At 43.4% G+C, this 22,333-nt stretch overlaps 1 protein-coding gene across 2 annotated transcripts in view; it reads right to left on the bottom strand.

Annotated features, from left to right (window-relative positions):
* Positions 1-1,015: 1,015 nt before the first annotated feature.
* Positions 1,016-22,333, bottom strand: part of SSH1 (slingshot protein phosphatase 1) — a 54,523-nt gene continuing 33,205 nt past the window's right edge. For both annotated transcript variants that reach the window (XM_038373726.2, XM_038373729.2), the window contains 10 exons: positions 21,281-21,349; positions 20,644-20,709; positions 19,064-19,258; positions 18,706-18,799; positions 17,599-17,727; positions 13,856-13,902; positions 12,322-12,468; positions 10,205-10,405; positions 8,557-9,178; positions 1,016-8,016 (listed from right to left, as the gene is read on the bottom strand). In XM_038373726.2, the coding sequence (XP_038229654.1) occupies positions 6,739-8,016; positions 8,557-9,178; positions 10,205-10,405; positions 12,322-12,468; positions 13,856-13,902; positions 17,599-17,727; positions 18,706-18,799; positions 19,064-19,258; positions 20,644-20,709; positions 21,281-21,349 (2,848 nt within the window). In that variant the 3' untranslated portion in view covers positions 1,016-6,738. The remainder of the gene's footprint in view (positions 8,017-8,556; positions 9,179-10,204; positions 10,406-12,321; positions 12,469-13,855; positions 13,903-17,598; positions 17,728-18,705; positions 18,800-19,063; positions 19,259-20,643; positions 20,710-21,280; positions 21,350-22,333) is intronic.

The raw sequence follows: 22,333 nt of genomic DNA on the forward strand, positions 1-22,333 counted from the left end.
GATTAAATAACCCCAGCAAACAAAGGGGTAAACATTCTCAAAGTTAAAAGACAGCAAAGTCACTGGGAGATGAGAGTCGAATGCTGATGCTAAAACCTCTTCACAGTGAAGAATACTAGCAAAACTGCACCATGAGCTTGGAGAAGTTGCAGCATGAATCAGTTACCTCAGTGTTGCTAGGTCATCTCAAGGACCAATTTCTTTTGGATCTCTGGAGTCTGCTGCCTCTCTAACCCAGTCCCCATTTTTGTATCTCCTTCCTCATTACCCCTGGGCTCTGCACTCCCTGGGTCAGGTGTTTCAGGAAGAAAGCAAGTCACTGGTGTAACAAGATCTTACTGGGGCCAAATAGGCACAATTCCCCCTTAGCTAAACTCAGCAGTGGTACTGTGACAACAGCTGAAGGTGGAAAGGGGAGTAAGCACGCTCCAGTCTGATCTCGGTGATTGTACAACACAAGCCTGGCTTACACAGTGAGGGGAGAAAGAGGACATGTAACAAAAAGGAGGCGTGGAGGAGATAAAACTTGTGGGGGGAGAGAGGGAAGCTGCTTGATCTCACCCCCGCCTGCTGGTTCCTTTTTCTCTTTCCTGCTTCCCACACCATTCCTATCACAAAACATTACATGCATTTGCACCCCCACCTAATACCAGAGAGATTGGTGCTAGCTACCCTCCCTGACCATGCCCACTTACTCCTGGGGTCAGATTCTGATCTCAGTTTCACCAACGCCACTCCACAGGTTTTGGTGGGCTGGCAATGCAGTGGTGGCCACTTACATAAGAATCTGGCTCGTGACATACATCCCCACATTCATCATCACCGAGTCTGGCCCTATAGGTCAGCTGCAAAGGTAGTACCCCCTTTTCAGCGACAGCTGTTTACTGACATTGACTCCCCTGTAATATACTGTACACAACATTTCGGAGGCTTGCACTGGCCAGTCATCTGCTTTGAAATGCTGACCACAAGCGGACTATGCGATGGACATTACTCAAGAGATAGTGCAAACCTCACTTGTAAAGAAAAAAATGTTTATTTTCCTCACAAGAAGCACATACAGTACACTTTTACCAACAAAAGTAAAAAAAAAAAAAGTGCATTATGCATCCCCTACTGCAAATGTACAGTACAAAAGATACTGCATATTTAAATATAAAAACCAGAATCAAGAAATACAATGAAATAAAAAGAACACTGTTATAAGAGTACAGCAATGCACTGAAACAGCGACTGGTTATTCACCCATTCATTCATGTCCGCAGCTTATCTAACAAGGATGGTAACTATTCATGGGTCCTGGGTCAACTCTCAGGCAAGAAGAGCAGACCAGTGTCTGCGACATGAAGGGGCATATTATTTAGTTAAAGAACACATTGAGAAATGATGACCAAAACGGTGCTATTTCTAAAACAAGGAACAAAAAAAAGCATACGCTGGAAATAAGGTGCCAGTTTGTGCATTTCAGATTTGATGTTGGAGTGTTCCTTGGCATAGATCATGCCTGTAACTCTTCCAAGTGCAACGATGGCCTTCCATCTTTGGAATGTCTTGTCGAGCCCTCCCTTGCCTGCACTGTCTGCAGAGATAAATCATAAGTGATGGGGCCAGAGCAACAGAAGCTGGAATTTATGTGGGATCCATTTACAAAGCCCATCGTTTTATCCATACATGTAGCAAAGGAAAACTGATTAGCAGTTCTGAGATCAGGGACCATTATACAGGAATCATACACACAAATAGTAATGGTCTTACTTACACTGAAACATCAAAGCACCAAGACAAAACAGCAAAACAGCAGCATTTACCAGCTCAGCATAAATACACAGTATTTGTAAACTATTATTAAGGCACTCAATTGTAAAAGAACAATTACAATACATAGGAGAGAAAGAAAATAACTATATTTTCATGCATCGAGACTAACAACCCTGCAAGCACTGCATCTTTTGGCTACAAAAACTTCGAATTGGCATGCTATAGCCTCTACGCATACATTGACTTAAAAAAAATTAAAAATAAACTACATGTATCAACAGTATTGTGTTGCACTAAGCAGCAATGGATCTTCAAGTTTGATACGCTACATTATGTGTGTGGTGACACAGTTATGTTCCACAAAATAACGGAGTCTGTGAGATTTTTTTCCCAATCACGATATGGACATTGTAGTCAACTGAAAACTAAACTACCAAAGCAGTAGTTTGTACGCAGCAGAATTTGGCAGGTCATAGAAGAAGAAAACAGGAAGGAAATAGGTTTGTTCACTTGTATCGTTAAAACAACTTGGAAATTTTCTGAAGTTCTTCAAGTCTAAGCACCTGTTAAGCTTCTCTCTTAGTACAAGCTACAATGGGTTGGCCAACAAATGTCAAATTGGGCATACATGGCAATGACCTTGTGAACAACGGCAATGTGTATTAATATACTGCAGTGTCTTACTGCCTGGGGTTGGTTCCCTACTGGCAGTTAGTGCTGTGAGGAGTGCATGTCCCCACCCCAAGCAAATAGATGGAATTACAGCTCATTGGCAGTGGGGATGGGAACAGTAGGTGTTAAGGCATCTTCACAAGGCAGCAGCCAACTCGCAGGTGCAAAACAATCTGCAGAAACAAAATTAAATGGCCACATCTGTGTGTGTCACTCCTGCCATTCTTGGAAACAGGCAATTACACAGGGGATTTTCAGAAGCACTCATCATTGGCCTGCCTCTACGCCCATTGAAATCAACAGTTAAGACTCCCATTGACTTCAGTGGGAGCAATCAGACCAGAGATCAGCACTTTTAACAATCCTCGTCTAACCTAGCCAATGTATTGTATGCACACGTGTGATCTGCACACACAACTGGGAGAATTACAAATATCACCACACACACTTCTTTTTGCATGCAAAATTTGGACCTAAGTGACCATCTCTCCACAAGAGAAGAACACGATCTTGCTTAATAACACTGTGCAGTCCTAGCCATGAGGGGTTAACTATCTGCTTTATCCTACAGTGACACTATTAGGGATCCTTTAGGGTTATCTGGATAAAGAGGGCTAGCAAAAATCCACGGGAAAATAGAAATTAAATAAAATAACTAGGTCAAATTCTGCCTTTCAGCTCCAGCTTCAATGGAATAGCATGGGTGTAAATAAGGGCAGTCTTTGTCCAACGGTGTCAGATGGGAAAGGGCCTCTCCTCGGGAGAGAAGACTGTCAGTGTGAACAGGTGCACAGATTTGCAGACAGGGAGAATCCAAACAACAGTGCAACTGGCTTTAGCACAATGTTGTGGTTTGGATGGAGCTGGTGAACAGATTAACAGCTTTCAAAAATACCTTAGCTGATAATTTCAGCATGGGCTAATAGGCTCTGAAGAAATCCTTTGCCGCCATGCAATAATTAAGCACAGTGCCATGGCTTTACCCATGCTCACTACCCCCCCTCCTTCCCAATCCATCTTTTACAAATAAAACCCAAGTAAGAACAACTATAAGACAAGTAATAAAAATATATGGAATACACTACAGTAGATATGGACCTGGAAACGCACTCATGATGCTTTGACATTAGGCACATAATAACAACATTAATATTTTAGATACACCACCACACCCCAGATACAGCAAAACTGAAATGTCACAACTGGGGAGGGAAGGGGGGGCATGCGTCAGTGAATTCACAGTGTATTGAAGTGATCTAGTCCGTATTGATTTCCAAGACGCACAAAAGGGTGGGTTCAGTGAAAAGAACCGCACCAAGAACCAACGACAATCACAGCATCAAAGGAAGTGTCCATGCTAAATCCACTTCTGAAGTTTTACAGCCAGACAATAACACAAACATTGCAGCTAAGGGAAGGTCCAATTCTAGCAATGACATCGGTTTCCCGACACTAGAAAACGTGAATTACAAAACGTTTCACGTCCTCCGAGATATTGCCATTGTGTGCCTTGCTTGAGAAGCTTTTGCTTCTTTCACACATGAAATGGCAAATTTGCCATATGCTCAAGATGTATATACATTTTTGACCCCTCTATCAAAGGAGAAATATTTATCTACTGCTTCCCAGCCCATATTTCTCCTGCTTTTAGTACAAAACTGGGGGAGTTACTTAAAAAAAAAAAAAAGAAATCCATGGTATTCTAAATGGTGGAAACCAAGGGACACTTCCCAAATGGGTATTCAAACATTTTAAATGGCAGGTTGTAGGATCTGCTGTTCAAAGTTGCACTCTTCACTTTCCATCCCCATCTGAAAGGCTTTATCCAGCAACGGCTCTGCAAATACAGATTTTTGAAAAAAACAGCTCAGACTCACATGGACCCGGTTGTTAAAACCACAGACCGCAACAAATCCATAGTTTGTTGCCATCACGCTTTAAATTTCACTGTGACACCAAAGTTAGTCTAACACATGGAATTCAGGCATTTTTAAAAATTTAGGAGCCTAAGTCCCATTTTCAAAAGTGCTTAAGTCACTTAAGTCTAAATCCAACTGATATGCAATGGGACTCAGACTCCTCAGTGACTGAGGCACTTTTGAAAATTATATCCTTAATTTGGCAAAAATGTATCTCCCAGAGTTTTGGAGGTTTTTTTAAATGTGCTTTTTCTACCAGGCTGGCAAATGCATTCTACCATAATGTGTTACACACCCCAGAGGCAAAGGGCCTCCTTGGAGGCATGTTGCACCTGGCAGGGGCGGGAAGGCAATGGTACTACAATATTTATCTGAAATAGTTCTGTAATAAACGGTCACTGGGTGTGAAGACAAGGACCCAGAAATGAATATGGAGCTGGTTACCATGATGCTGGGAGTGCTCCTTTGTTGAGGGACAGCATTTTAGGGCTAAACTGGGTTATCTGTGTGTCCAACCGGCCTCTCTCTGGAAGTGGCTCAAACAGATTTCTTATCTAAATCTCACTCACTCATTTTGATTATCCCCATTTTTACTTGAATTCTGTTTCATCATCAAGGGCTGAATCCTGAGGTCTGTGCCCAAGATTTTACAGACTCCCACTTGCCTGAATGAGAACTAAGTGGAAATGGAGTGTTTCTGAGTTGGCCATAAACCTCCAACAGAAACTAGTACCAAGCAGCTGATGAAAAAAGAATGACCTATACAGCCAATGGCTCTGCTCTAAGAGGTAATCCTGCACAACTGAAGCCACTGACTTCAGGGGGTATAGGACTGAGCCCTAAATGCCTTACCATATCAGAAATCTAGCTAGCAGTACCATGTAGAAGACTTAATGGTTGTTTAACACTATGGAAACTAATCTAGCTCTCCACTTTTCCTTCCTTTCTGAGATATTGCTATATTCCATTTAGGCTAGGCTAGTAAAACTACTGCCTCTTCCTTGCACTGGCCCCAAACTCTGCCCTGGGATGGGTGTGTGTAAGATCAGTGAAGCCCAGGGGAGCACCACATGTTCATCCAAGAGCAGAATTTGCACTTCTATTGTCATCAGGAGAAGACCATCACTGAAATTAATTTGTGCATCCCAGACAATATGTTCTATAAACAAACAAGAGCAGAATACTCATCCTCCCCCACTGCTTCCCGATGATGAAAAAATAAACCCTTTGGATGTTACTCAACATGGGGACTTCTAAACAGCTTCAGAGCTCAGTGACAACCATACACCTTCCTGAGATAACCTGCTGCTGCTTTGCATTTCTGCTGCAAACTCCAGGATGCAAGAAATGTTCTACCAAATAAACTACCTTATCATTTCCCCAGGTTTCAGAATGACAATAAAGCCAACTGTCTGCCCTCCGTAGGATGAGACAGGTCAGCCGTCTTCTCATCTGCAATGCATGCCATCAACAGTCTGATAAAGCAGGGCTTCTGAAACACAAGTGCTACACCACTGACTCCAGCATCACACACATTTCACAATGGTTCATGGTCACCCACTGGCCAGGCTTGTCATTATTACTGGGATAACTATAAAACCACAACAAGAGCAACAATACCTGAAGAACAAGACATTTCTCCACTTTAACAGAAACCTTCAAAACACACAGCCTAGATGTCATTCTGTTATTAACACAAGACACTATGACAGCTAATCCTGATTATACAGTAAAGAGGAACTATCGGGTCAGCAGATCACGTAGTCAATAAAACAACAGCTCTACATTTTTTCACTTGACTTCATAGTTAGAGTTACTCAGTACAGTAAAGCCTACACCTCAACACTCTTTTGGATCTTTACAGTTGATGTCGTAGGAATGCTTTTCAAAAAACTTTAAATATCCTGGAATAAGCCTTAAAAAATTAACACAGAAATCAGCTAGAACAGAGGTAGAGTTTATGTTGCCATCTACAGGTTTTTCCACAAGTGGCTGTTTAAACTAGAGACTTGTGCTATGTTCGTTTTGCAAAATTAAAAAAAAAATTTAAAATGCCATGACTTTTGTTGAGACTTTGAAACAATATTTTCAGCATTTTTTTACATTATATATATTTTAACATAACTATACTTGGCAAACAGTACTGGGAATATTGTCCTATAGAAACAGTAGGCAGTTCACACACCACGTCCTCTTCCAAGCTATGCAATGTTTTTTTTCACTGTGCCATTCACCCATGTCAGTTATGTCCCTCTTTCTCCCCACTTACTGCACAAGGAAGGGGATAAAGACGTGTATCAGCTGAACTATTTTGTTTCAGATGATAAAATGGCATTGGGTTCAGGCAATAAATGCTGATTTAAAAAAAAACAACACACACCAGAACATGTCAACTTTTGCCCTTCCAAAGTGTGCTCTTCAAGTTTCCTGTGGCTGAATTTGCTAGTAGTTTGGAGTTTACGTCCACACTCCTCAGAGCGGATTGTGACTCGCAAAGAATGGAAGACTCACTCAATTTGGCCTCTTTTGAGTTCATTAGTGTTGACACGTCCATGTCACTCGATAAGTCCTCAGAGGACAAGTTAAGACATCCTAGCTTGGCAAGAGAATTGGATCTCTTCAGAGGGGAAGAAACAGTTAAACCAGCAAGTCGTAGCCTGGTTTCAATTTCCTGAGTACGTTGTTTTACCAGGCCGGGTTTCCCATGCACACTGTGTATGCTGTCGCTACTAGAACTGCGTGTCAAGTTGGAACTCCTGGAAGATGATGGCGTATAGCATATGGTCTTCAGAAAGTCCTTTGTGTAACTGCTCATGTGTTCCAGCCTGCACAGGACAGGTGTGGAGGTTTTCTGAGACAGTCCCTGTAATGGGTTTTTGGCCTCTAACTTCTCCACATCATTCTCTGTGTCTTCGGATATTAAAGGTGCTGGGCCCAGAAGAGATACTGGGCCTTGGTGCAAAGCCAAATCTTGGTTTTCCTCTGGTATACTAGCATCAATTCTGCTCACAGAGCTCTCTCTTACCAGTGACGAGGATTCTGACGGCACACTCTTCAGACGCTCCAGTTCTTTGGTATGCTTCCTAACTAAACCAGCTTTTTGAAGCTGAATAAGAGATTCTTGATGCTGCATCAAATAACTGTTTGTGGTTGGCTTTTCCAAATCTTTACTAAACAGCAAGTACTTCAGGTCCTTCGTGGGTTTGACATCTTTTCTGGATGGAGACTCTTCCTTCATCACTTCTGTATTCAGAGGGCTCTTCTCACAGTGGGAATTTCTCCTGGCAAGCAGTGCTTTGACAGATGTTTTTGGTGCATCCTTTGGCTTCTCAGAAATATTGCAATGCTGATCCGCCACAGGTTTGCAGGTGCCACCTTCCAAAATACTAGTTCCCTGCAGTAATGGAGGCAAGCCATCATTCTTAGCCCTGATTACTTCCTCAGCCTGCGACTTGCTAGGCATTTGGTCCAACAAGTTAGAAGTCACATGGGAGAGGAGCAAAGGCTGAGTGCAGACTGTAGAACTGCAGCATGCGGCAGCTGGATTCAGCGTCTCACACTGCTCCCCAGAGGCTTCAGCGGATGCACTGGCTGAGGAATACATGCAGTCAGTGCATGACTGGTAGGAAGGCTTGACTTTACTGAGGATTCCAAATATGGCATCGCGCTATAAAAGGAAAGAATAGGCAATAAGAAGTCAGACAAACAATTTAGTGTGGATGCAGAATAGCAGAGTCAGGTTAGTTTAAAATAAGACAAATTTGCAGATTGAAAGGGAAGACACAGAACAACAGGAAACATTTTATTTATAAGGACTCCAAGGGGCTTTAAAGGAAGGCCCTCTCCATTACTGCTGAAGTCTGGGCTCAGCAGTGGGAGTCAAGCCACGAGGATTCCCAGCTGACAGTGTCTGGAGTTGGAGGAAACCAACCATTTCAAGTGATGGTCATGAAAGGCGGCTCCCCTGAGAGGTTTATAGCATGTTCACGTAGCTGCATGCTCTCTTTGGTGGCTGGCTCCACAACTTGTGCAAGCAAAGCGATGTTCAGAAGCACTTCTACAAGGAAAGGCTCTGCATGGAGACAGGCGCTACTACAGGAGCCTTCACTTCCAAACCAAATTACATCATACTCTTAGGACGTGGAGAGTTGTCTCATGCACACGGTGTCAGGTGTTACTAATCATCTACGTTTAAGCCCATACGCACCTCGAACTCCTCTGGGCAGCTCCTCTTGCTGTTGTTGTTATTCAAGTTCTCTCTGTTCAGTAAGTTCTCCTCCTTGTGCACAGATAAGCGCCGCTTCCACCTCTCCACGGGATTTTCCTCCCTGATGCTTTCCTTTTCCGGATCTGCCTGGCTGGGCATACTCCTCCCCTTTGGCATGCTGGACTCCAACTTCTTCACTTCCTTCTCGCAGAAACTTCTCAGCTCTGACAATGGTTCCACTTTTTCCTTGGCCTTCATTGTCTCTGCCACAGCCTCAGGAGGGACTGGGGGAGGCTGATCCACCAGCAAATTGGCCTGCTCTGAAAGTACGTCTCGCTCCAGATCCTCCACCTGGAAAAATATTTCCCTGTCACCAGGCAGCTTGTTCTCCAGCAGCGAGTCAGACAGGCGCCGGAAGCAGTAGTGAAACCCTCCGGCCTCCATATTGGCTCTGTTGTCCAAGTACGTGGACTGTGAAGGTGTGTCCAGGTCAGATAGGCGGTTTTCTAGATCGATGTCTAAGCTATCGAGCAGGAAGTCACTGGGCCCCGTAGAATCATCTGCATTCTGGGGTAGATTGCTCTCTGCTTGCTGCTTCCACAGCTTGTTGTGACGCTGTTTGCTGGGGAGAAAAATAAAAGGCACAAATTACTACAATCAAACACTCAGCAGCTGTTGTATGTAAATGCATCACAGTGCCCTGCCCTATACAAGTCACGCCCCTCAGAAACCTTTGGCGGAAACATGCAATCCCAGCAGATCACCCACTACAGAGGATAGTGGCAACACAGGGCAGAGGAGCAGGACGAACGAAGCAGTCAGGCTCTGATCTAAACAAGGGAACAAATGGCTGGGTCATTATGTAAGATTTAAGGGAAGAAAAACAACAGCAACCAAAGTCCTCAAGAATCAGGTAACTGATTTAAATGGCATTGACCACATCCATAGTTAGCTGTGATGGAAATGAAGGCGATATGCACATAATGAAGAAACAGAAACAAAGTCCTCCAGAAATTATGCAGCAGCTGAAAGCATCCAGATCAAGTGCACATAAAACACGTATCAGTCACTCGAGTATAACTTAAAAAAGATGCTCAGCAACAACCAACTAAGGGCCGAATCCAGTTGTCCTTGCTCAGGAAGACTTCCCCAACTTCAGGACTTTGTCCTATGCACGTCTATGCAGCCTCAGGTACTCAGCTGGCTCCAGGCATGGGAGCCCAGCCATCCAATGAGCTCGCTGGGCCCAATACCCCTTACTCGGTGATTGTGCTCCTTGAGTGGACAGAAGAGCCAACAGATCACCATTTAAGCCTTGTAGCAACAGTAGCACAGTGGCACCTCGATGTGTTCCGTGGCAGCAGCTGCGCCAGACCCGCTTCCTGTAGCAGCCCTAGCTCCAACCCACACCTGAAACAGCTACTGAAACATTGACCAAAAACTGCTTTCTCTTCCCGTTTTTCACAAAATTGTGTTCCCCCCTTTCCAAGCAACTCTGATAATTTTTAACTTATTTGCCCAGCATAGGCCCCACATGTGCGTGCACACAACTGCAAATTGCTAATCCTGCTTTGTGAGACATCCTAGTCTGCAACAGGCTCTTTTTGTTTCCTTGCAAGTCACCTTCTCATTCCACCCATCACCTTACCTTGCATCTAAAATCCCTTCATATTCCAGCAGCTGTTTCATGAAGCCTGCATTTGGTCTTGCAATGCTGCGTTTTTGCTTCACGTAATTATAGGCTTTTTCCAAGGACCAGCCAAATTCCTTCATTGCATAAGCTATAACTGTTGAGGCAGACCGGCTAACACCCATTTTGCAGTGTACCAGACACTTAGAGTGATTTTTCCTAGAGAGGAAGGCAAAAAATAAGAAAAACTATATCTCAAATCCTTTTGTTTATTAAGTTTTACTATCACAGGTTTATATGGTGCATGGAATGATCATCCAGTGATCATTTGTTCGCCTTACCAAGCCAACGTCACAGCTCAGAGGGAGTTAATTGGTTTGGGTTAAATGGTCCAAGAAAATAAACTCTCCAGGAAAGTTAAGATTTGGAGAAGTGTGACACCCCCAACCACTCTCCTCTCGCGTCAACCACACTGCTATTTCAGATACTATCCAAAGCTCCCTTTATCTGCATGTCCCTGTCTTTGGAGATGTGGACTGAGCAGGCATGGTGGGTTCCCTACCAGACCCCCCTGCAGTGTTCACTGCACATTAGGGCTTCTGTATCACCTGTGCCCTGGAGGGTGGAGTGACTGGATGAAAATCACAGAGCAAGAAGTCTCACAAATAAAGAGGCTTCCTCAGAGAGGTTGGTGCAATCTGAAGAGCAAGTAACAGGGTTGGAGGCCCAGCAGGGCCTGGCAAGAAGGCCCTTATGCCAGGTCCCCATCTTCAAAGGTGGAGGCAAGGCAACTGAATGATGGATCACACATGGGAATAAGTGTCTCCTGCTATGTATTTAGGAACCTCAACGTCTATTACATCACCTGGCAGAATTGTGTCACAATCGGTCAGGGATGGGACCTCCACAGCTTCAGATGCAGTCCCTTACTTTTTGAGCCCATTATTAATCCTGGCATTGTGGCTGATGGACAAAGTCAAATTCAACTGCTAGTTACACCCCTGCAACCCTAATGATTTGGTCCTTACTTAGGGCAGGATTTGGCCAATTAATGAAAGAGGCCAAATTAATCAGGTGTCACTGTCCAGCTACCCCATGCAGATCCGAATGAAGAAAAGCCCATCAAGTTACAAGCCACATGCTGAAACCCCAGAAGAATGTGAGTGGTTCATGTCACTAACTGTTGCAGGGAGCCATTGCTCTGCTTATTCTATCACAGACAAAATTCAAGGATTTCAAAATGTTTTACTTCATCAGAAGAACCCTTAGGGGCTCTTGAATCTTTTAGGGTGTTAGGTGCAAACACAAACAGAATGTAGCTTCATTACTGGAAACAAACAAACATTCTGTTTTTAAAAAAGGGAAACAAAAAAGCAAGTTGAACAAGGTGCCAAAATAAAATCTCAGCACGATTGTGACTGGTTGTGAAGGGGTTAATGATTAACCAGTGACGGGAACAGACGTGGTATTTGGGCATTCCAGGGGTCCAACTGAACTCCCTTTTCAAAGGCCTTTGCAAGAGCAGGGATCCCAGAAACATCTTCAGCGCCTCACAAAGAGCCCAGTAATTAAGCAGCAAAGGGACAGCTACTTAATTGGCCTGGTAGAGCTACTTAACTGACATGGCAGTTAAGGCACTGAATGAGTTATTGTGCCAAACCTAGGGACAACGACCTGGGAGCACGAAGGAGTCCAGGGAACTGGCTGCTGAGGACAGAGTCAAAGCCAGAACAGATGCATGGACACTGTTCAGGACTTCTCCGAAAGCAATGAGTTTCCAGTACTAGACAGCAGGGTGGTTACTTCCCTATTGAATACACTTCTCTTTGCACTTGCCCTGAAATGGGAACCACAGCTCTATGACAAACAGGGAATTCAGAGGGAGGCAGGTTTCAAAAAGCTTCTGTAAATGGTTCCATATCCTCTGCTGAAATGCTATTCAGCAGCGTGCCGAGGGCACAACACCATCCTTACAATAGCCACGGTACTGGTGAGGGAGCTCCCTTGCCCCCTGCTGGAGGAAGCGCCTCGGTGTCATGCAAGGACTCAACATCACTGCACAGATTCCAATGACAGGTTCTTATCCCGACCTCCGACGTCCCCAAGCACTGGCTCGCTCATCTCCATCCACTTACTTGGCTTTATTTATGAAATGATATGCCTCATTCCAGTGAGCCAGGAGGTCTGTTGTCTCCTCGTCGTACACCCGGATATTATGATACGCGAACAGACCAGGAAAAAAATTATCAATCTCCCTGGTGACATTTAAAATGTAGTAGACGCTGCAGGATGCAAAAGGAAACAAAGGCGGAGAGTTTACTTATCACAGCCCTGGAAGGGGAACTGGAATTCATGTGATAAACCATACACAACCCAGTGTAACATGGGTGCTCTTACTGCATGGGACGATCAGCAGCCCAAAACCTCTAAGCCTCCGCATCCGATTAAATCAGCTGGAGTTCTACATGTGAAGGACTGGCTGAATTGAGCCCCCAACTCATCTCTCTCTACTATCATTGTCCCATGTAAAGATGGAGAACAGAGGGAAAGTGACTTGCCCACTCTACCAACGGGAAAGCTGAGGGAGAGAGAGGTGCCGAAACTTGATCCAAGTCTCACAATGAATCATCGGCAGTGCTAGGAAAAGAACCCGGGAGTCCTGAATCTCAAACTTGTGCTTTCATAACAAGCTCATCCTTTCTTCCTTCTTCCAACCAGAAATATGAAATGAAAGTTGCATCATTTTACTCTACTTCTGCAGGATATAACAGCAGGATTTTTATAATAAAATTGGCATATACTGGGAGAGAATGCATGCCCATATTAAGTTATTATTTCATGTAATTCAGACAAATCAATAGCACATGATATTTATTCAAGGATTTGTCCAGCTTTGACTTTTAAAAATAGCATTTCAAGGATACCATCACTACAGATCAAAGGATTAATGTGCTAGTTGTTTTACTTATTCAAAAAAGTGTTCAGACATCTGTTCCCAAGGACTACAGTTTAAACATCTTTATTCCTGCTGTTGAGCAATAACTTTTCAGAGTCTCAATATAGGGGCCGACATGTGTCCTGGGCAAGCAGCAAGTATTTATACACAAAATTCCCATTGCCCTAAAACACTTAAAGCAAATAAAACCAAGAAGTGATGTAGTGATGAGAGTTCACTGAGAGACATGACTGCAGCCACCTTGTCTGCACTAGTGGAATGGAGAACAATTCACACAACTCTGCTCATCTCCAGGCAGTTTTTCACCATTTGGATAAGAGCTTTACCCCAAATACCGTAATGCGTAATCTTTTGAAGTATTTGGGAATTCACACCTCAGACAACAATAAGTTCGCTCAGTATTAACTAGACTCCTACAGAGGATTTGTCTTCCCTAGATCTCAAGGCACTTTACATATGAGGACAAATATTATCTCCATTGTACAGGTGAGAAAACTGAGATAAAAAGAGGGGAACCATCTGGACCAAGGTCATTACTGAGAATAGAAGGCAAGTGTCCCGGTCCTGTGCCCTATCCACTGAAGTATGGCCTGAAAGTATCATATTTCATTTCACAGGACACCCGAACACGCAACTGAAAACAAGTGATTTGAGGATTTAAGAGTCTAACATGTAACAGCCGACATTAAGTAGTGGAAAGGGCCAGTACTCACCCAGAGCCTTGAAGCTCTTCCAGGTTGGAGGCATTCCACTCAGACCCCTAGGATACAAGTCACACACACATACAGTAAGCCTTGGTTCTGCTGGACACTTAACAGTCACTGATCAAACACTGTGCTCTTTGCAATCTGGGCAATATTTTCTCAGGAGCACTAAACTAAACGTAGGCAATGGTTTCTGAAAAGGGTATAACAGGGCATGAGGTTCTAGGGCCTTGTATGACAATGCAGAGGTATTCTGCTGACTCATCCTAGCAACCGGGCCAGACTGGTCCTATTAGCTACAACCCAAGAGTATAAAAGGTTGAGAGTCTCTCTGAGGCAAGAGGGAGGTAGGAGGAGAGAGAGAGTGGTCAGTCTGCAGGAAGACACCCTAGGAAGCTCAGGCTGAGGTTTATTATTTATATTACAGAGCACATACAGGTCCCAAACAAAACACACCTAGAAAGAGTCCCTGCTCTGAACAGCTTACAATCACAGAATTATAGAAATGAGGCCTGGAAGGGACCTCAAGAAGTCATCCAGTCCAGCCCCCTGCGGTGAGGCAGGACCAAATAAACTTAGACCATCCCTGACAGGTGTTCGTTGTTAACCTGTGGCTCTTGACCTGATTTATGACATAGGAAGCTTTTGGGCTAATATATATTAGCATGTGGTTTTAACAGGAAAGAGTAAAAAGTACGTGCCCGACCCTAGGTGGGCACATCGGGATTAGAGGCTAGTGTAAACTGTACCGTCACCTCCCACTTACAGTGTACGCCACTGACTTCCTTCTTCTAGCAGTATTTTTCATGGGTCTCAAGAGTTTGAGAGTATGACAGCACTACGGACTTTCTTATTATATGTATTTTTTTTGTTCAGTAGCATTAATGCTTTGATTTATCTGGATGATAAATACAACTTTTATGTTCATATTCCCATGATTCATCAATCCCACCTGTTACATAATTTATGTAGCCCCTAAGGGAAAGAACCTGTCAACTGTGACCGGTGCACTAATTTCAGGCTGCACTGTCCAACCTTATCTTAGCAACCTCCAGTGATGGGGATTCTACAACTTCCCTTGGAAGTCTGTTCCAGAGCTTAACTACCATTATAGGCAGAATTTTCTTCCTAATATCTAACCTAAATCTCCCTTGCTGCAGATTAAGTCCATTACCATTAGCCTGGAGAACAACAGATCAGACTCCTCTTTATAACAGCCCTTAATATATTTGAAGATTGTTCTCAGGCCCCCCTCCCCAACAGTCTTCTTTTCTCAAGACTAACCAGGCCCAGTTTGTTTAACCTTCCCTCACAGGTCAGGGTTTCTAAACCTTTGATCATTTTTGTTGCTCTCCTCTGGATTTTCTTCAGTTTGTCCACGTTTCCTAGAGTGCGGCGCCCAGAATTGGACACGGTGCTCCAGCTGAGGCCTCACCAGGGCTGAGCAGAGCGGAACAACGACCTCCCAGGTCTTACATACGACACTCCTGTTAACATGCCCCAGACGATATTAGCCTTTTTTGCAACCACATCATATTGTTGGCTGAACAGGCCTAAACAGGCCAGACAGACAAAGGGCAAGAGACAGAGAATATTATTATCCCTATTCTACAGATCCCTAAAACTGAAGTACAAGGAGATTAAGTAACTTGCCCAAGGTCACAGAGTAGAGCTTTCACAGTTCCAGGGAAAGAACTCAGATCTCCTGAGTCCCAAAACTGTGCCTTAGCCACAAAACCATCCCTCCTCTAAACTGAGGAAGCATTATCCCTAATACTTAAAGAAAACGACAGAGATGGCACATTTGGACAACATGCATGCAGTGTGTTAGGAGCACAGTGGGAACGTTCCCAGATTACAAAGTAATATTAAGCAGGATTTCAATCAGGAAAGCTCACAAAGAACGATCCTATGAAGGGGACCGAACGGAAAAGAAGATGGGATGTGGGACACTAAGGATGCATCTCCAGGTTGCCTGTTCAGATCCAATCTCAGTTGGTAGTGAGCAGCACAGGATCTGCTCACTTGCTTGCACGAAGTGAGTTAGACAGTCTCAGGGTGGTTCCTGGCACATCACAAAACCCACCACAAATGAACATTCCCTCTTTTCAATAACATAAATTGCATAGGAAAACCTTCAGACATTCTGCAAAATAAAGTGGTCGTTATCAGAGTTCCCTCTAATTTTTTAAGTCCATATGCGGAATGAATATTGTTATGTGCACCGATATGGAAGTGATGCATACCAGTGCACATAACACAATTCATGTGGTGGGGGTGGGGATGAGGAGTTTGGAGTATGGGAGAGGGCTCAGGGCTGGGGCAGATGGTTGGAGTGTGGGGGGATGAGGTCTCTGGCTGGGGGTGTGGGCTTTGGGGATGAGTGGGTGAGATGGCCCCTAAAAGCAATGGGAGAAGTTACTGCAGAGGTACAGGTACAACACATTGCATGGAGAACTAAGAGGATTTTAAAATATGATTCACCCTCAGAGGCCTATTTCCTCTGAGTCTATCATGGAAAAGATGACATTACTACAAAGTGCAGAATTGCTCCCGTCTCAATTAAATCTTTGTTCTGGATGGCAACTTCCAGTTTTGTTTGGAGTACCACCTAGTGGCAAGAGATTACAAGAGACTCATCCCCGCTCTGAGCCTGTTCATAGGCTGAACGAGCAAATCACCTTCCAAACTGATGATTTATATAAAGCCAGCCACATGGTAGGCACTTTGACTCTCTTAGTATATTATCATTACCTTTGATTTAGCAAGGCAAAAATAGAGGGCACATAACTAGTACATTTGGACTGTGTCACAATCTAGGTCCTTACCCCATCTTAAAGAAAAATGACTCCTATTCCTAGAAATATGAAATAAATCCATAAAAGGCAGCCTTTCCTGTGCACAGTGCACCCAACAAACAGGAGCACAGACATCAGGGCCGGGACACTATTTTATTAAATCTACTTACTTCCAAAGCAGGGTAACAGGTTATTGTGCACATGGGGAAAGTCACAGCAGTGGGAATAAAAGGTGAAAAGGGAAAGACGAAGCACTTCCTCAGAGCAGTTCTCAGGACGTGAGGGAAGGCTGTTTTCCCGTGTACTGTATCAACCACTGGCAACCTCTTATTTATTTTCTTTCCATTAGAATAAGAAGCTCTCATACTAAGACTCTAGCCCCTGCCAATTATCTACAATTACAAAAGCAAAATGCCATTCAGCCAAGTCACCCTCCTGCCTAGAAGCAGGTCCTAATCCACCCCTGTATGTCAGTCTGCTCCTCAGCTCCTTTACTTCTCTTCAAAGGCCAGGTGAAACAAACGTCCCCCCGCAGCATGTCACCACATACAGGACTCTCCACCATGCCAGGCCCATGAAGTGTTCTGCTCCTGAGCTGAGCTGGCCAGGAGAAGACCACTGATGTAGCACATTCACTCACAGGAAGAAAAAGGATCAGGAAGGCAACCTGTCCCTCTTGCCAGCCCATGAGTGCAGCCCCGTGTGTTCAGAATGAAGGCTCAGATAGCAGAAAGAGCTGCTGGGATGTGGGCCTTTAAAGTGACATAGGGAGAGGAAGGAAAGGAGGCCTATAGTCTCCTTGTATAATAGGCTCAACATTAAGCTACGCCTGCTGGTTTTTCTCCCCATTCCAGCCTTTATACCCAGTGCAGCTTGCCTGGAGCCCAGTGGCGGCTAGTGTTTGACTGATGCCCCCTCCTCACACCCAGCACAACTTCTGACTCCATGGCTTACCAGATACAGATGATCAAAAATTAGAGATGGTTTGTCCATCTGCCCCAGGATAAGCAGCATTTCATTGTCTATAAATTCCTTGAATTCTTTCAAGTTGCAGTTCATCTGCTTCTCCAGCTCATTTCGTATCTGTGGGGCAGAAAATGACAAAGTATGCCACTTAGGAAATGATAGCATACCACCTAGATAGTGGGCTGTGCAGAATGATTGTCCACTTTTAAAAGGAGAGCGCCAATAAATTATACAAACATGCATTAGAGAGAGAGAGACTACAGTCCATAGAGAAGTACATAAATGCTTTCAGAGACAAATAACCTCAGTAAAAGGTCACGTGAGGTCCCAAATTCAGGCTTTGTAAATAAAGCTTCATGCAAAACCCAGTATGAACACAAAAACTGTTACGGTATTTTTCACTATGAAGCATTCCCCTGAAGTGCTGAACACCCTGCACTGTGCTAGCTCCGAAGAAACAAAAGCAAAACCCCCTAGAAACAAGTGAAAAACAGCAGCATCATTGTGAAAAGGGAATTAGATCTTTTAAAGTTTCTCACTTTTAAGTTGGAAGGTAGGAACATTTTTAAGGGGAATAGATTTTCCTCTTTATCCCTCCCTTTAAAAGCCAAACCCACCACAGCTTTCTACATTATAACACTGCATGTGAGTAACTCTAGTAAAACAGAAGAATCTGAGCATTTTCGGGGCAGCCTAAGAAGAAATGCTGGCAACCAATTTGTATGGCTTTTACCACTGCACAAAGCTCCTGGCAAGTCCACACTCAGGGTATATTGTGGATCAGTTTCCAGGTTTCCTTATACCTTGGGCTCCTATAGGACCTCCCACTGGAGTTTTTCAATCACTTGTTGTAAGGACTCTAAAAGCCCACTGTGAGGTTGATGATATCCTATTTTACAGATGGGAAAACTGAGAGACAGAGAACAGAAATCTTATCCAGGACATGGAGTGAATCTTGTAAGCACAATGGAAATATATATCCTGAGGGTCCTGACTCCCAGTCCTCTCTGACCCTTATCCAGTGCTACCTCCCATACTCTGGACAACAACAGGAACCGAGTGGTCACAGGCCAGCAAATGGTCAGTTTTGCTTACTTCCTTGGAGGTCACGTTTTCCAGGTCTTTGCTCATCATGATACTTCGGAGTTTGGCTTTAATGAACCGCTCTGTTCTTTCCCCCTCAGTTGGCCTGCAAAGGAAAATTAAAGGAACTATCCAGACAGGCATTTCACTGGGGCAGAAGGCCTCAGCGATGCTCTCTCTGTATAATTATACTCTTACATGGAGAAGGGATGGGAAGGATTCAAGTTAATTAAACTGACACTGATGACAGAGGAAAACTTTACAAAATTATGTATGAACCAAAAGAAGATCAAACTATTGGAGAAATGAAAGGGAAAATGTGGGATTTCTGAAGTGAACAAAGACATTCAAAATAAAACTCAGAACTGACTTGTCAACAAACAATGCTGGAGAATCAGGGCGTGTTGACTCCAGGTCCTGCATTGTGTTCCACTCATTGATGCAACTCTGGTCCGAACTGATGCAGCTTTCATAGTATGTGGCCCAGACCAGGGCCATTCCACCTGGGAAGTAATTGTACCTCCGTGCGACCTCACAAGCTTTGTGGAGGATCTGCAGGGCAGACCTGCAAGTTTCAAAAGCAAAGAAGGGGAGAATCTGAGCATCATGGGGAGTAGGAGCACACAGAAGCCAGGGCCCTAGAGATTTTCAGTGGAGACTTATTTTCAACTTTGTTATGGTTTGGTTTGGTTTTTTGACAGCAGAAGGGTTGCTTTTTCCAATTTCAGATAGAGGAGTCACAAAACTCTAAACAGTATGGTTTGGATGCCCTCTTGAGATCTGGTAACCACTCAACACAGGACGAAATTCACCCCATGCAAGAGATCAGCACAAGGCCTATGCACCACTTCTGTCCTGCTGGGTCTTAATCAGTAGCTAACTTAAAAACTCAGACAAAAAATGTAAGAATGTGGACACTTCAAACCACCACTACCAAGGAGTCGAAAAGCACATTTAACAGCATTCCTAGCCCCTGGCACATACCAAGAACAGAGCCCAGATTGGGTAATTTGTTTTTGCAAATTATACCATTTAACTTTAAAAAAAAAATCTCAGTTCTGTAGATGTTATTACACTGAACACATTAACCACATCTGAAGCTGCTAACTGGAGGGGCAGAGTTTTAAAATGCCAGTAACAAGGGGTTTGTTTGTTTGTGTACCAAATAATCCCTAAAATTACATCTTTTTTCATATCCACATCATTTCCCTATTAAATGTTACAAGAGCTCAGATTTCATAAACTCCAGCGCAGCCCGCATAAAGTATGTGCTAAAATATATGCAATTTGTTATACCTCAGAACAAGTCCCTTAAAAATCACCACCATTAAAGGCAATCTGTGGTCATAGCAGTCAGGAATTTCACGATATTCAAATATCCCCATTTTGCTGTTTTGGGATGTCTGTACATGGGTGGGTGTGATTATAAAAGCTCAGCCAACATAATCAAAAGCTGTGAAGTGAAACCCTGGGCTCCATGGAAAGTTATCAGACAGCAGGAACTCCAGGGCAACACTGCAGCAACAAAGAGCACTGGAAAGTCCATGAGACTGGCAAGAGTTCCTGAGATGCCCTCTTCAGCTAGTTACAAAAACACAGAGAGAGCCAGTATGGGGTCTGTAGCCTGATCAATTCCATTTTCAACTCAGTTCTCATATTTAATCATCTTATTCATGGAATTTCCCTCAGTGCTTATACTAGAGAGTGTATAGCTACTCTGAACAGAAGCGTGTAATTTACCATCAGGAAAATGGTATAGCATGCTCATTACTCCTTTCAGCATATTTACCTGCTGAGACAACCCACTTTCTAGAAATGGACTTTTTTTCTAAAAAGGTATTAAATAACAGCTATGTAAAATGCTAAATGTAGGTTTGTTTGTTTTTTAAAAAAGCTAATATAAATGATCTTTTTTTTTTTTTAGTAAAACTAAATCAGCAACATACATACCACATAGCTTGCACAGAAACTGGTTTGAAGATATGCATCTTCCCTGCAGTGCTCACACTAAATCCACTAACAGAGAGAGAAGAAAAAGTCACACAATGCCCTCTTTTGCATTAGATGCTTCATTCAGTAAACCACCACTGTTTTCCTGCTAAGACAGTAACGCCCATGCTGCAAGGCAAAACAAATCATGGCCATTGCAGTACGTGTGGGCTGGCATTGACAGTTCACTAGAATCAGAAATGGGAATTTATGCAACCTGATTATCTAACACGGCTCTTAATGTCCTTGCAAACAAGACTGTGAAGGGAAAAGTTTGCCCAAGTGCACTGCAATTAATTAAAATATTGCATATTTGTTTACTTTAAGAAATCACTAATAAGATCTAACACATTCTATCAGATAGCACAAGAATAGCAATAAGCAAAAATAAATGATCAATTAAATAGACTGGGTGAAAGAACCTAAATTTGAATTCTCCTTAAGTGTAAAAATGAGAGAGACTCTTAAAACAGCCCTCTAACAGGGCAAAATAAATCAAACCTAATATCCTCTGAGCTCTAACCTGAGCTGTTAGGCTCTTGCTCTCTCTGACACTCACATTCGTCCTTCTAGACATTAAAATGTTTTTGTTTCGTACCCATCTCCATCAAGATGTATCTTGGTATCACTCCACAGGCGCAGGACCATCCCAATAGTGCAGCTTTTACTACCATGGAAAAGGAAAGAAGTGACAGCATTCAGTACTATTGGTATAAGGAGTTCAAATGCAGGACACAATAAGGTTACTTTCTACTGTTAATTCCGAGTAGATTCTGAATACTATTGTCATAAATATAAAGGGAAGGGTAACCACCTTTCTGTATACAGTGCTATAAAATCCCTCCTGGCCAGAGGCAACATCCTGTTACCTGTAAAGGGTTAAGAAGCTCAGCTAACCTGGCTGGCACCTGACCCAAAGGACCAATAAGGGAACAAGATACTTTCAAATCTTGGGGGGGGGAGGCTTTTGTTTGTGCTCTTTGTTTACATGGTTGTTCTCTCTTGGAACTGAGAGAGGCCAGACAGAAATCCATCTTCTCCAGTCCATCCTAATCTAAGTCTCCAATATTGCAACCAGTATAGGTAAGCCAGGCAAGTCGGATTAGTTTCTCTTTTGTTTTATGTGAATTTTCCCTGTGTTAAGAGGGATGTTTATTCCTGTTTTCTGTAACTTTAAGGTTTTGCCCAGAGGGGGATCCTCTGTGTTTTGAATCTGAATATCCTGTAAAGTATTTTCTATCCTGATTTTACAGAGGTGATTCTTTTACCCTTTCTTTAATTAAAATTCTTCTTTTAAGAACCTGATTGATTTTTCATTGTTCTTAAGATCCAATGGTTTGGGTCTGTGTTCACCTGTACAAATTGGTGAGGATTCTTATCAAGCCTTCCCCAGGAAAGGGGTGTAGGGTTTGGGGGGATATTTTGGGGGAAGACATCTCCAAGTGGGCTCTTTCCCTGGTCTTTGTGTAAGACGCTTGGTGGTGGCAGCATACGGTTCAAGGACAAGGCAAAGTTTGTACCTTGGGGAAGTTTTTAACCTAAGCTAGTAAGAATAAGCTTAGGGGATCTTTCATGCGGGTCCCCACATCTGTACCCTAGAGTTCAGAGTGGGGAAGGAACCCTGACAACTATGTATCTTTATTTAAAAACC

Source organism: Dermochelys coriacea, chromosome 15 (assembly GCF_009764565.3).
Source record: "Dermochelys coriacea isolate rDerCor1 chromosome 15, rDerCor1.pri.v4, whole genome shotgun sequence".
Taxonomy (NCBI): Eukaryota; Metazoa; Chordata; order Testudines; family Dermochelyidae; genus Dermochelys; species Dermochelys coriacea.